At 65.0% G+C, this 12,199-nt stretch overlaps 1 protein-coding gene across 1 annotated transcript in view; it reads right to left on the bottom strand.

The window, feature by feature from the left end:
* The window catches only part of WNT7B (Wnt family member 7B), a 51,742-nt gene extending 41,290 nt beyond the window's left edge, over positions 1-10,452 (bottom strand). Inside the window, exon 1 of the mRNA XM_081249317.1 lies at positions 10,039-10,452. Within this exon, the coding sequence (XP_081105443.1) occupies positions 10,039-10,109 (71 nt within the window). The 5' untranslated portion in view covers positions 10,110-10,452. The remainder of the gene's footprint in view (positions 1-10,038) is intronic.
* Positions 10,453-12,199: the final 1,747 nt, after the last annotated feature.

The raw sequence follows: 12,199 nt of genomic DNA, 5'->3' as shown, positions 1-12,199 counted from the left end.
GCATCCCCAGTGCCTCGGAGTCCACCTGCTCCGGCCTGAAACTGGGAGAGGCATCAGTGGGCAGGGGTCCAAGCCCTGCTCTGTGTTCCGCTGCTGAGGCTGTGGGATGACCTGCCCAGGGCCTCAGCATCCCCATCCACGGAGCAGGCCAACCACACCACATGGCTGCCTTACACAGAGGACCAGGAGTTCTGGCTTCCTTCCAGGCAAGGCCTTTCCCCATCATCCCGAGCCCTCACTCCTGCATCTGCTTGTATGCCTCCAGGGCTGGAGAGCTCACTGCCTCCCTGCCAATAGAGGGACTGGCCCAGAGGATAAGGATGCCCTGGGTGGGAAGCAGGACAGGGAGGGGGCCTGGGCAGGCGGAGCAGCTCTGTGATGGAGACCGGGAAGATGGAGAAAGGGAAGAGGAGCGCACCTGTGCCCACCCCCACCCCGCCGGCTGGCCCGAGGGGAGGCCCCTGCCCTGAGCCAGGGAAGGAGGACAAATGGTGGTTTTGTCCTTGGCCAGCCGGCGGCCCGCACCACACAATGACCCTTTCATCAGGCTGAGGGAGCCCTGGGCCGGGGTTTCATCTGACAAGGGAGGGCGCCGGCCTCCTGTCCCCTTGCTGGGGGAGTTGGGGCGGGGGGGAGGTGAGCTGTGTCTGAGCTGGACCCAGGACCATGCAACATGGAGGCCTCAGGGAGCCAGCTGAAGCCCCTCCATCTGCCCCAGGAGGAGCGAGTCCCCAGGAGGTTAGGGGGCTGGCCACAGGCCACATGGAGGGTCCTGTTTTGGGTACCCCAAATCCTGAGCTGACAGAGGGTCTGCATCCCCACAACCAAGACCTCCACCCCACCTCACCCCCTCGTCTGCCACCGCCCGCAGGGTCCTTCCAGGGCAGTCGGACCATGGCATTGGTCCAGGTCCCCAGTCCAGTTCTGGGCTCCCCGCAGGCTGAGAAGCCCTGGCCCCCTGCTCCCCAAGGCTGGCATGAGGCTCCGGGGGGACACGAGTGTGTGGGGAGGGCAGAGGCAAGGAGTGCAACTTGCCAGACCTGTGTCCATGGTGTCCCCAGAGAAGCCCAATGAAACAGTGTGCAGTCAGGGCGTCAAAAATCAAAAATCACCCCCCTTCGTGGTGACCTCCCCTCTCCAGGGCACCTCCAACAGCTGCCTGTACCACCCCGGAGGCCCCAGAGATCCCGGGACTCCTCTCGCTATTGGACCAGGGCCGGGAGGGCTGTTACCCAGAGGTGACCTCAGGAAAGGGCCTCTCTCCTGGACCCTGACATTCTTGTCTGCCCACCTTAATAAGATGCCGAGAGGCTCCCTGGAGAGGAACCCTGGGTGGATGTGTTTGCCGGTGAGTATCGTTCCTTCTTCTAAGAGTCTCTGTTGTGCTCCTGTTTAGTCTGGGCAACTCCTATCCAACCTTCAAAACCCTGTCTAAGTGTCACCTCCTCCGGGAAGCCCTCCAAGATCCCCTAGAGAGTTCATCACTCTCCATTGAACAAGCACAGACACAGGGCCTCCCTCTGTCATGGGTGGCCAGCCTCCCTGCTCCTAATAGCTGAGAACAACCCCATCTTCTGAGCACTTACTGTATACCAGGAAACCAGCAGAGTTCATCTCAGCATTTGCTTGTTGAAGTCTCACACCCCCTCTAGGTTACTGTTCCCACGGCCCCCACTGTACGGAGGACACAGCTGAGGTTATGGGATGCACCCAGGCAGTGAGAGGAGGAACGGTGATGTGAACCTGGCGTCTGCATCACCATCAGGCCCCTTGGCTTCACAAGGACCAAAGGGAAAGCTGGTTAGAAAATGGGTCCTTCTCCTGCGGGCCGCAATACATAGCTGCAGGGCCTAACGCAGCCCTGGGAGGAAGCGTGGGGGGACCCACCTTCCCCTCCCGACCCTCCCGCCCCACACACAGAAGGTCAAAGGAGTCATGTCCCAGACGCACCACTTCTCCCTTTAACTAGTGGCTGACGAGCCTCACTCACACGTCAATGATGTCGAAGTTCTCTGTGATCAGAGCAGTTCTATTCATATATCTTGAGCTGGGGGTCCCTTGGGGGTTGAGATTTTGTCAGGTTCCCCAGCTCGGCTCACCCGTGTGCACACCCCTCCACAGAGTCACACGTGCTTTTGAATCCCAGTGGCGTATGGGCCTGACCTGAGCCTGTGCTGGAAGGATCTTCATTTCCAAGTGACCGACGACAAGCATACTGGGGCCCAGAGAGGCCCATGGACCTGCTCGAGGCCACACAGCAGAGTTCCTCCCGTGCCGGGACACGCACAGTCTCCTAGGCTAGGAGCTGCTTCTCGCCAGGGCAACCTGTCCCCGCCTGAGCCGGTGGCCCCATTCTGCCCCCACGTAGGCTGCGATACCATGGGAGTGGGCCTGATTCAGCAGCCCCTTTCCAGGGTCATGTCCACAGGGCTTCTGGAACTGCGGTTGGCACCACCAATAAAGCCACAGCGGCAGAGCCGGGAAGAGGCCCAGCCTTGGCAGGGCAGTGGTGAGCGCCCTCACCCCCACGGCCAGGTGGTCGGTGAGTAACTGCCCCGTCACCATGACTCACTCTGGTCCCCAGAGCGGCGGTCACCATGAGAAACTCGTACCGGAAGATCAGGGGGGATCACTGCAGCCAGCCCCACATCTGGGAGAGGGAGGCCGAAACCGGAAGGGACCTGCCCAGGACAGTAGGTCAGCCTTGTCCTGGCACGAGGCCTTAGCCTGGCCCCCAGACCCGCAGACCCGGCACCGCAGGCCCTGCCCTCGGCCTACAGTCCCCCACCTGCCCTCCCTTAGGCCCTTGCTGATCCTCACCGGCCCTGAGAGCGCCGGCTCTGACAACAGTGAAGAGAGGCGCTGGCCGGAGCTGCCTCGGATGGCCAGCCAGGCCAAGCTCAGAGTCCGGCAGGGGCTCGGGGCTCTTCCAGGCCAGCACACCCGTCCGACCAGATCAGTGGCAGCGGCCCAGGCATGCATCTGGGATTCGCTGTGCACGGACCACAGCCCAGGATGCGGAGCCAGGAGAGCAGCCCAGATGAAAGGGGCAGGATCAATTGTCCGCCAGTATTTGTGATCCCAGCAATGGATGCCTTCTGGAAAGTTCTCTGGAGCAGAAAGAAGCCTCTGCCCAGGGCCCCCTTCTGCCCCTGGCATCCTCAGATCCCCAGGGCCAACCTTTAGGAGCATTCTGAGAAGGCTACTGAGATGGGCTTTACCACTGACCCCCAACTGTGACTGAAGCACTTTGAACGGCTGCCTCACCTGCATTCAGGCCTCAGCTCATAGACAGCTTACAGGGTCTTCTCTCCACACTCACATTCATTTGCATCACTGAGGACCTGCTTCCACCCATGGCATCTTACACCCCTAACCCTAACCCTAGTCAGCCCTATGCCCACCAACAGTGGGGGAACCCCAGCGATGCCGGAGCCTCCCTTGCTCCCTCTCGGGAACGCTGGCGTTAGTTTCTGCTCAGGAAAGGCTGGCATCAGCACTTTCTTCCCCCTGGGGCTGAAGGTCAGGCTGGACTGACACTGGGGCAGGGGTTGCTGAAGGCAGGGCAGGGGGCAGAGTCTGCCTTACCGCCCTCCCCCACACACACACCCACTCCAGACCCCAGCACTGGTCCAGGAACGTTCGGGAAAGCTGTTGCCTTAGGAGAATTTCTGCCAACAAAGCTGGCAGTGCACACTCGAGGAGCGAGCCTCTGTGGGCACAGATGGTAGTCACGGCAGGCCTGGATTTGGGGTGCCAACCCCCAAAGGAAAACTTAGGGTCTGTGGAGGTGTACTGGCCACCACCTGCCCCAGAGCCCCTCAGCTGCTGCCCTGGCATCCCACTCTCACCAGCTCCTGAGCCCTGAGCCCACCTCCTCGTCCCAGATTCTTACTCCAAGCCACCGGGGGAGGACTCCTGGTTTCCCACCCCTGGACACCTCCCCGTTAGCGCCAGACCTCAGCCAGCTGGCTCCGAAAGTGATTTCTTAAGCAGAGTAGCTACCGATTCCCTAGCAAGGCTTAAGATTGACATGCTGGGGATTCTGGGGAGGGGGAGACTTCTGGATCTCCACCTCCGACCCCTGAGAACCAGAGGCTTGAGATTTCAAGACCTCCTGAGTCGATCCAGATCCCAGGAGGGACGCCACAGTAGGACTTTCTGGCCTGGCACTTTCCTAGCCTGAGTCCCCAATGATCAGGCGTTCCCCACCCGGCTCGGAGCCCTGCCCTGGGCGGCCTGCCCCCCCCTCACCCCAACTCCAGGCGATGCCTCCGCAGCCGGGGCTGCCCGCCGGGCCTGGAGCGCTCTCTGTGCCCGGACCTTGTAATTATGTCCCACAGCCCGGGAAACCGCGGGCCTCGCAGCATCTGGCTGCGGTTGCGAACTTTTGTTTCAAGATGCGCGACTATTTATAGAAGGAAAACTGGTAGGATAGTAATTTCCTAGGAGCTGGAGGAGAAATTGGCTGCGTCTCTATTAAAAGGGGGCGGGGGCGCGGCGATTTATTAGGACTGCGGCCGCGCGGGGGGAGGGGGTGGCGCGGGGAGCGGGAAGGCAGCGGCTGCCCCCTCTGGCCGCGTTAGGCGACCCCGGACGTGGCCCGCGTGTAAAGGAGGGGGAGGGGGAGGGGAGGAGAGAAGAGGGGGAGAACTGGCTCTGAGGTTTAATCAGTAGCATCCAGCTTAAATTCCCCCAAACGGCGGTTCCATAAATCAAACGTCTTTTTAAATCGGAGGCCAGAGCATATGCGTCCCATTAGGAATCCGGGGAAGCCACCGCTGCGCCGACGCGCCCCTCGGCTCCCTGGGCCCGAACGGGCCCTGCCGGGAGCTTCCCGGAGCCCGGCGGGCGCTGCCCGGCCCGACGCACCCGCGCCCCACGCTCCTCGCGCTGCCTTGGCCGGCCGCACGCGCTCACTGCGCGCCCTCCTCGCCCCGGACGAGGAGTCGGCCGCGGCGAGGGTCGGGCCGCTCGGCGCAGCGGGGAGCCGCGCGAAACCACGGCAACCTCGGAGGACAGCTTGGGTGCTGTCTGGTGGGACGCGGCGTGCACGTGTGTGCCAGTGTGTACGCGGGGGAGCGGATGTGTGCGTTCGGCTCTCTCGAGTGTGGCACGGCCGTGCGGGCCGCGTTTATTTATATAGGGAGGGGGATCCCGTTGGTCCAGGATTCGGCTGGGAGGCGCAGGGTATCTCCGCGCTACCCGCGCGCCCTCCGGCCCTCGCGCTCCGTGCGCGCAGCCAGGTCTACGGGCGCCGTCAGGCCTCTAGCGGGCCACCCTTTCCCTGACCTCAAAGCCAGAACTTCTCACTGCCTCAGCTTCCCCCCAACTGCTCAACTTTGGAGGCTTAGGCCGGCTAGAAGACCCATAGTACCCCCGCTCCCGCGCGCGCCGGGCACCCGGCGCCCCGCCCAGGGACCTCACTGCCGCGTTCCCTGCTCGCCCAGTTCCAGTGCTGGAGCCCAGGGAGGGGGGCTCCCACCCGCCCACCCCGCGTGTGACCCGCGGCACTCACAGGTAGCTGCCGCTGGACAGGATGAGAAAGATCTGCGGGCAATAGACGGAGAGGAGCGCGCTGCGCGGCGACAGCAGGAGCATGATGGGCCGGCGCTCCTGGCGGGGCTGCGCAGGCCCCGCGGGCAGAGCGCGTGGGCCAGCTGAGGCCGGGGTCTCCGCGGCCCTCCCAAGGTAGGGCGGCGGAACGCGGCGCTAGGGACCCGAGCGCGCGGGCCCCGGCGCAGTGGTCGCCCGTGCTCCGCCTCCAGGGCCGCGCATCTCGCTGGGGCTGGGGCTGCGGCGGGCGCTGGGGCTGGCGTGCCGGGAGGCGAGCGGGCAGTGGGCAGCGAGTGCGCCTCGGCCGCCGTCTGGCCCTCCGTCCGTCGATCGGTCGGAACCAGCTCTGTCGCTCGCTCTGGCTCACGTCTTCAAGTCTCCTGAGGCGCGCGGCTGCCATTGGACGGGCCACCCCTACATCCGCCTCCTCCGCGGGCGGGTTTTTTAAAGGGGAGGCTGACCGAAGCGTGCGCCGGGAGCCGCCTCCAGGGCTTGCCCAGACCGCCCTGGCTCGGACAATCCCCCCAACCACCAACTTCAGCCAGCCACGCCGCTCTGGCCCGCTCTGGAGGGTGCACCTGGGGGGAGGCACCGCGGGATAACCGCACGGGGGCGTGCCCTTCTCCTGGGTGTTGTGCTCGGCAGTGTGTGCTCCTGGGTGCGTGCACGTGCCTGCATGTGCCTGCGCCTGACTGCGGGAGCGTGGGCGCGTCTGTGAGCCCGCAGGTGTGTGCGCCCAAATGCACTGTGTTCGCTGCGCCTCTGCCTGCGTGCGCCCCTGGGTTTGGTGAGACTGGCTGTGGGTCGCATGCACTCACTGCCATGGCCAACCAGGCCCAGCGTGGTAGGGCTCAGCAGTGCGCCAGCGCGCTGGTGGCATCTCTGCAGGGTCCTGCCTCTGAGTCTCTTTGGACAGACAGGCTGCACACTTGTTGGAGACCCCCCCAACAAGTGCATAGAGGCCCCCAACTCTGGCTTCCCCCACCTCACTTCTTCTACTCTCCTCTGAGAGGTTGGCTGGGATAGGTGTGGGGCGGAGCACACCCACAAGAACACACTTTCCCGAGCAATCCTCCTTCCAGTGATTTCTTTAAAGCCCAGAGCACAAGGCTTTGAGTCCCATGTCCTATTGTCCGCCAAGCCAGGCTACATATGAATGTCTCTCTAGATGCAGTGTAGATCCCTTAAGCAGGAGTTAAGGCACAAACAGCGAAGGTGACAAGACAGGAAAGGTCTGTGCAACATGGCCAGTGGCCCCAGAGGGAGTGGATTTCCTGGCTTCTAGACGTGGCATGGAGACTTGCCCCCAGCATCCAGGAGGAGGGGGCCGCCTCCCCTACCTTCATCCCTCTGGGCCCTTCTGCCTCTCCTGAACCCCAAGAGCAGGAGGCAGTCATGGAGCAAGGCTCCTCCTGCGGCTTCATGACTCCAGTTCCAGCGGGCAGAGGGTACCCACACACCAGATGCTTCCTCGCGGCCCCGGCTCGGCCTCCTCCAGGGCTGCAGCTTGGAGGCTGCTCAGTTCCAGAGTGAGGAACTGTGCCTCCTCAAAGCCGTGCGTTTTGAAACTGCCCCAATCCAGGTGCCTCTGCTCTTGAAGCCCCGATCCGCAAGAGGGTTTCAAGGGCTGAGTTCTCCGTTCCTGTGGCCCAGGGGCTCCCCCAGAGGCGGCACATCTGCACTGGCACCCGGGCTGAGGGGCATGTGTGTGGGGGTTGCACGTGTAGACGTGGGGGTGAGGGAAGCTGCTCCTGAAAATTCAAATCATGGGGGTGTGGGCAAGGGAAGGGGGCTGTGATCACGGAATAGTCCCCCAATACATACAATCTCAAGATATTTCCTTGGAACTTTTGTGATCCTAAAATCCCATCTTCTGGGATTCGTCAGGGCCCTGGAATACACCACCTGGAGGAGCCCCCGGGTGCCTGCAGTGGCTGTGATCATCATTACCAATAAGAAAAGGTCGACTTTATTGGGACGCCCTCCACCCCCAGGTCAAAGGCCCTCAGGACTAACCTTCCCAGCAGCCAGTAAAGGAGGTGCTACTGTTACCCCATTTTTCAGACGAGGGAAGGTGGGCTGGGAAGATACAGAGCTCACCCAAAGCCACCCAGTGAGCAGTGAGGGGGAGGATGGTTCCCTAAGCCTTGTCCTTATGCACTGGGCTTCCAAGTCGTTTAACCCCTTAGGTCACATCTGGCCCAGCTGCCCCTCCTCCCCACCTTGTGTAGCCAAGATGGCTTGCAAAGAAAGCAGGCCCCTTCACTCCAGTACAGGCACCACCAATGTGGTGGTGACAGGGGCTGAGTCCCCTCCCCTCCCCTCCCCTTCCCTCCCTTTGGCAGGTCCCAGGCTGACTCTCTGGCTTTCCTGGATGTAGTTCCACAGGGGTGTTTGGAGGCCACATCTTCTCTCCCCCTAGGACTGGGAGAATGTATGTTTTAGGGGGCACGCCGGGGGGAGGAGTCCCCCCCTCCAGGGCTCCTTGGTGGGGCAGAGGACAGAGAGGCTCAGCGAGCTCTGGTTCGCTGTCTCACGCGCTCCCAGAGAGGCTGGCACAGTTGCCTGGGCACACGGGCTGGGTCTCACTCACTGGGTTCTCTCTACTCAGACATTGGCCGCCACCCTGTTCAGAACGGCCAGAGCTGCGGTCCCATTTACAGAGGGGAACGAGGAAACTCAGGAAGGATTGGTGAGGGGGAACCTGCCCCAGGTGACATCAACCTCGAGCCCTGGCCCCAGTCCTGGGAGCCCAGGCCGGCACCGCCTTCAGCTCCTTCCACAGTCCCAGGCTGGGGAGGTGGGGATGGATCCATAGAGTCCTTCCCGCAGCCAGGGGAAGGGGTGCTTTCCGACACTCCTGTTGAGGAGCTGGTGTTAGGAAGAGCGGTCAGAGGTGGATGGCCCAGCTCTGCTGCTTACTCGCGGGCACAGTGACTTGGCCTCCCTTGCTCCATCGCTTCCTAGTCCTTAAAACGGGAAGAGTAAAAGCACTCACCTCCACGGTTGCCAGAAGGCAATAAGGCCTCAGTGCTGAGAACCAGGCAGCAGAAGGCAAGCCTCATTAGGGGGTGCCTGTTACATTAGGGGGCACAGGGGGAGTAACTGCAGGGGCTCCTGGAGGGTCCGGAAAACAGTGCCTCTGTCCCGACCCCCACCCCCAGCAGACCCAACACACTGCACCCCTACCTCCCATAAACACACACCCAGGGACACAGCCTACAACAGACCCACAATAAACCGTGCCACCAGCAGCCGCAGACACGCCCGCCCAGGCCTGCAGAGCTGAGGCTAGAACAGGGAGCTTCCAGCCCTGCCTGTGCGGCCGCTGGCCTCAGTCCCTGCCGGCCCTGGGCCTCAGTTTCTCCATCTGTAAAATGGCGGAGGAGGCGCTGGATGGAGAGGCAATGGATGAAATTACTCTCAGGTTTGCTTCTACCTCTCCGCCTGGGAGGCCGCGGCTCGGCCGGCGGCACCGGCGCCGGCCCTCCCTCGGGGCTGTTCACCGGCTTTGCCCGCGGCCGGGACCGGGCCTGCCTTCCCCCCCACCCCCAACCCTTGGCGGCGCACAGTAGGCACGCAGAGCGCGTCGGGGCGCGGAGCCGTGGGCCCCCCGGGCTTGGCGGACCGCCCCCCCCTTCACGGTCACACTGCCCGCCCACCCCCGCTTCGAGCGAGGCCGAGACAGATTCTGTCTAAAGGAGATCGCAGCTCAACAGGTAAGGACTCGGCTGGGTTCAGGAATGTGGAAATACGACTCGGGGCAGCTACTGCCGCAAGCAGCGAGCGCGGCCCGCCGGGAGCCCGCCCGCCCGCCCGCCGGGCCGCGCGAGGGGGAGCGCGGCGAGAGGGGGCCCGGCCGAGGGCCCCGGGCGGGCGGGGGCGCGGGGCCCGGACCGAGCCCGAAGCGGCCGGGCCGCCCGCGCGGCCCCTCCCGAGCCAGCCGGACGAGTTGTCAAGGTGATTTCAACACGTCCGGGTGATGGATAGAGACGAAGGGCCGTGGCGAGTGCCCAGGCCGGCGCGCCCGCTGCCGGGGTGCGCGCCGCCCGGGGCCCTCGGCCGCCCGAAGACCCCCGCCCACCGCCCCGGCGCGCCCTCCAGGCGGCGAGCGCTCGGCCCGGGCTCGGCGCCCAGCGCAGCCCGGGGGAGGGAAGGCGCGTCCCACCCCCGGGGCCTGGAGCCCAAACAGGTGAAAGTACGCGCCGGGCACGCTCGCCGCTACCAGCGAGCCTGGCCGCCCGCGCGTCCTCCTCTCCCTCCTCCAGCCCTGGGCTGGGCGCCCCTCGGGCATACCCGCAGCTCAAAGGGCTCGGCTGCGTCTCTGCAGGGCCGGGGCGAGCGTCCAACGCGCAGGCCAGCCCCGGATCCCCGAGAGCTGCCCGTGCCCCCTTCCGGTCCCCACGTCCCCTGGGGGACACCCTGGAAGCGGCTCCTCCTGGCTGCTCCGATTCCGGGCACCGGCCCCGACCACGGACTCACCCGAGCTTCACGTAGAGAACGCCAAAGCAGAGAAACACGTAGAAAATCCACTTGCGAAAGTTTCTGTGCATGATCCAGGGAGGGGGGCTGCGCCATAGACAGCGGCGGGCGGAGGGGACGCGCGGGCCGGGCGAGGAACGGGCAGGAGTTGGGGGCTTCGGTGGACAGCTCTCAGCCGGCGCTGCGGCTCCGGCGGCCGGCGACGCGCGGGCACTCGGAGCGCGCTGCCACCATGGTGAGCCCGGGTCGCCGCCGCCGCGTGCGCCTGGGGGAGTGACCTGGGCCGGGGGCCGCAACTTCGGAGCCGGACTGTGTGACCGCGGGGCCCCACGAGGGCCGGCGGGGCCGAGGCCCGAGCGCGGCGGGCGGGCGCTGCCTCCACTGGGCGCAGGCGCCTGGGGCCGTGCGCGCCTCGCCGAGGGCTGCGGCGGCCAATGTGTCCGCACTTGTCGGCCTCCGCAGGTGACTCGCGGCCCCGGCAAGCGAGCTGCGAGCGTGCGAGCGCGCCCCAGGTAGGAGGATCCGCCTCCCGCCCGCCCTCCTCGCTCGCCGCGCGCTCTCTCGCCCTCGCTCGCGGGCTCTCCCCTCCCTTTTCTCCTCCCTCCCCCGTGACACACAAACGCATCTATCCCCCGGAACCCCCTCCCCAGGCCGGCTCTCTTCCGATCGCCCGACCGGGACTGGGAGGGAGGAAGGGGGTTGGGTGCGCGGAGAGGGGGGCCGCGCGGGGGAGGGTGCGGCACCGAAGGGACACCTGCGGAGGGGCCGGTCGCTCCTCTGCGCCCTCAAGGGTGGGGGGCCGGGGGGAATGGCCGATTCAAGCTGTGGTAGCCTCTCGGCTTCCAGTTTCTAGTGCGGGAGGGAGAGACCACCCACCCGCCCCCGTCGCCGTTCTGGGCACGCTTACCCTACCCCCAGCAATTATCCACACGGGGTCCACCAGGGCCACACCCTTAGCCCAGGCACCTCTGCCAAGGCCGCAGGCCTCGATCAGACCCTCCTCCAGCGCCCAGGGTCCAGGGTCCCCCCACACCTGTCACTACCGCTGCCAGTGGAGCTTACTCAAAGCAGGGACAGGGAAGGGACAGACAGATGCAGGGCGGTGGCTCGGACGACCTCCTACAGAAGCTGTTTGGCTCAGCACCACGATGGCGAGGGATAAGAGGGGGTTACCGGGGCTTCCCTGGCTGTGTGGCAGGCTCCCACCCCAAGGACTCCCTGACGGCTCTCCCCACCGCCCCCGGTCCCCTCAGTCTACACCGCCTCCTCTGCAGTGCCAGACTCAGTATTCACGTTCGGTGCCCAGTGCGCGAGGTCAGAACCACCGCGGTGCCTCCCGTACGGGAGTGGTCTGACTTGGTTCGGTCCTGGGCAGTGGGCACCCGGGCGGGCAGACCCTGCTGCTGGGCGAAGCCCTGTCTGTTCCGAGAGGGCAGGACGGTGACCCTCTGCCTAAGCGCTGTCCTGGCCAGGCTCCTGTCCCGCTCCGAGTGTCTACGGACCTGGACGCCTCTTGGACGAGTGGATGGAACTGGGAAGCACTTAGTCCCTGAGGACCAGCTGAGACCCGAGACTTGCTGGGGAAAGAGTGCCAGAGGTGGGGGAGGGGTGTTGCTTCCAGCCACCCTTGGTCCCACCTAGCCAAGCCCCAGCGGGGGCTTTACCTCACAGTCTGCCTCCCTCCCACGCCCCACCGTCCCTCTCGACCCCCTGCTCCGGATCCCCTCTTAATTCCTTCCAAATCCCCCGAACCTTTGCCACGACCCGGGCGCGGGCCATTCCTCGGCCCCCGGATCCGAGGTGTGGCGGGGGCAGCTGTGCAGAGCGGGGCAGATAGGGAACGTTCACAGATGAAAGGCACGTTGGAGATAAGCACAGGCAGGGAAATTGAGGCACAGAAAGAAGTGAAACGACAAGAGCAGCCTCACTCCCAAGTGTTGCCTGCGTCCCAGCGCCCCAGATGTCACCCCATTTCATGGAACGGGAAGCTGAGCCCGGGAAACGGGAGGCTGCTGGCTGGAGCCGGGCGGGCTGGGGAGCACGAGCCGATGCTGCCACCCGGCGGCGACGCGGAGGACGCTCGGACGCGAGGCTGCGGGCGCGCCAAGACCCGGGCGGGAGGGGGGTGTCTCGGGCCGCTGGGGCCACGCCGGGTCCCGGG

The sequence above is a fragment of the Mesoplodon bidens genome (assembly GCF_964165515.1).
Source record: "Mesoplodon bidens genome assembly, chromosome: 11".
NCBI classification, from domain to species: domain Eukaryota; kingdom Metazoa; phylum Chordata; class Mammalia; order Artiodactyla; family Ziphiidae; genus Mesoplodon; species Mesoplodon bidens.
This window is presented reverse-complemented; position numbering and strand designations above follow the sequence as displayed.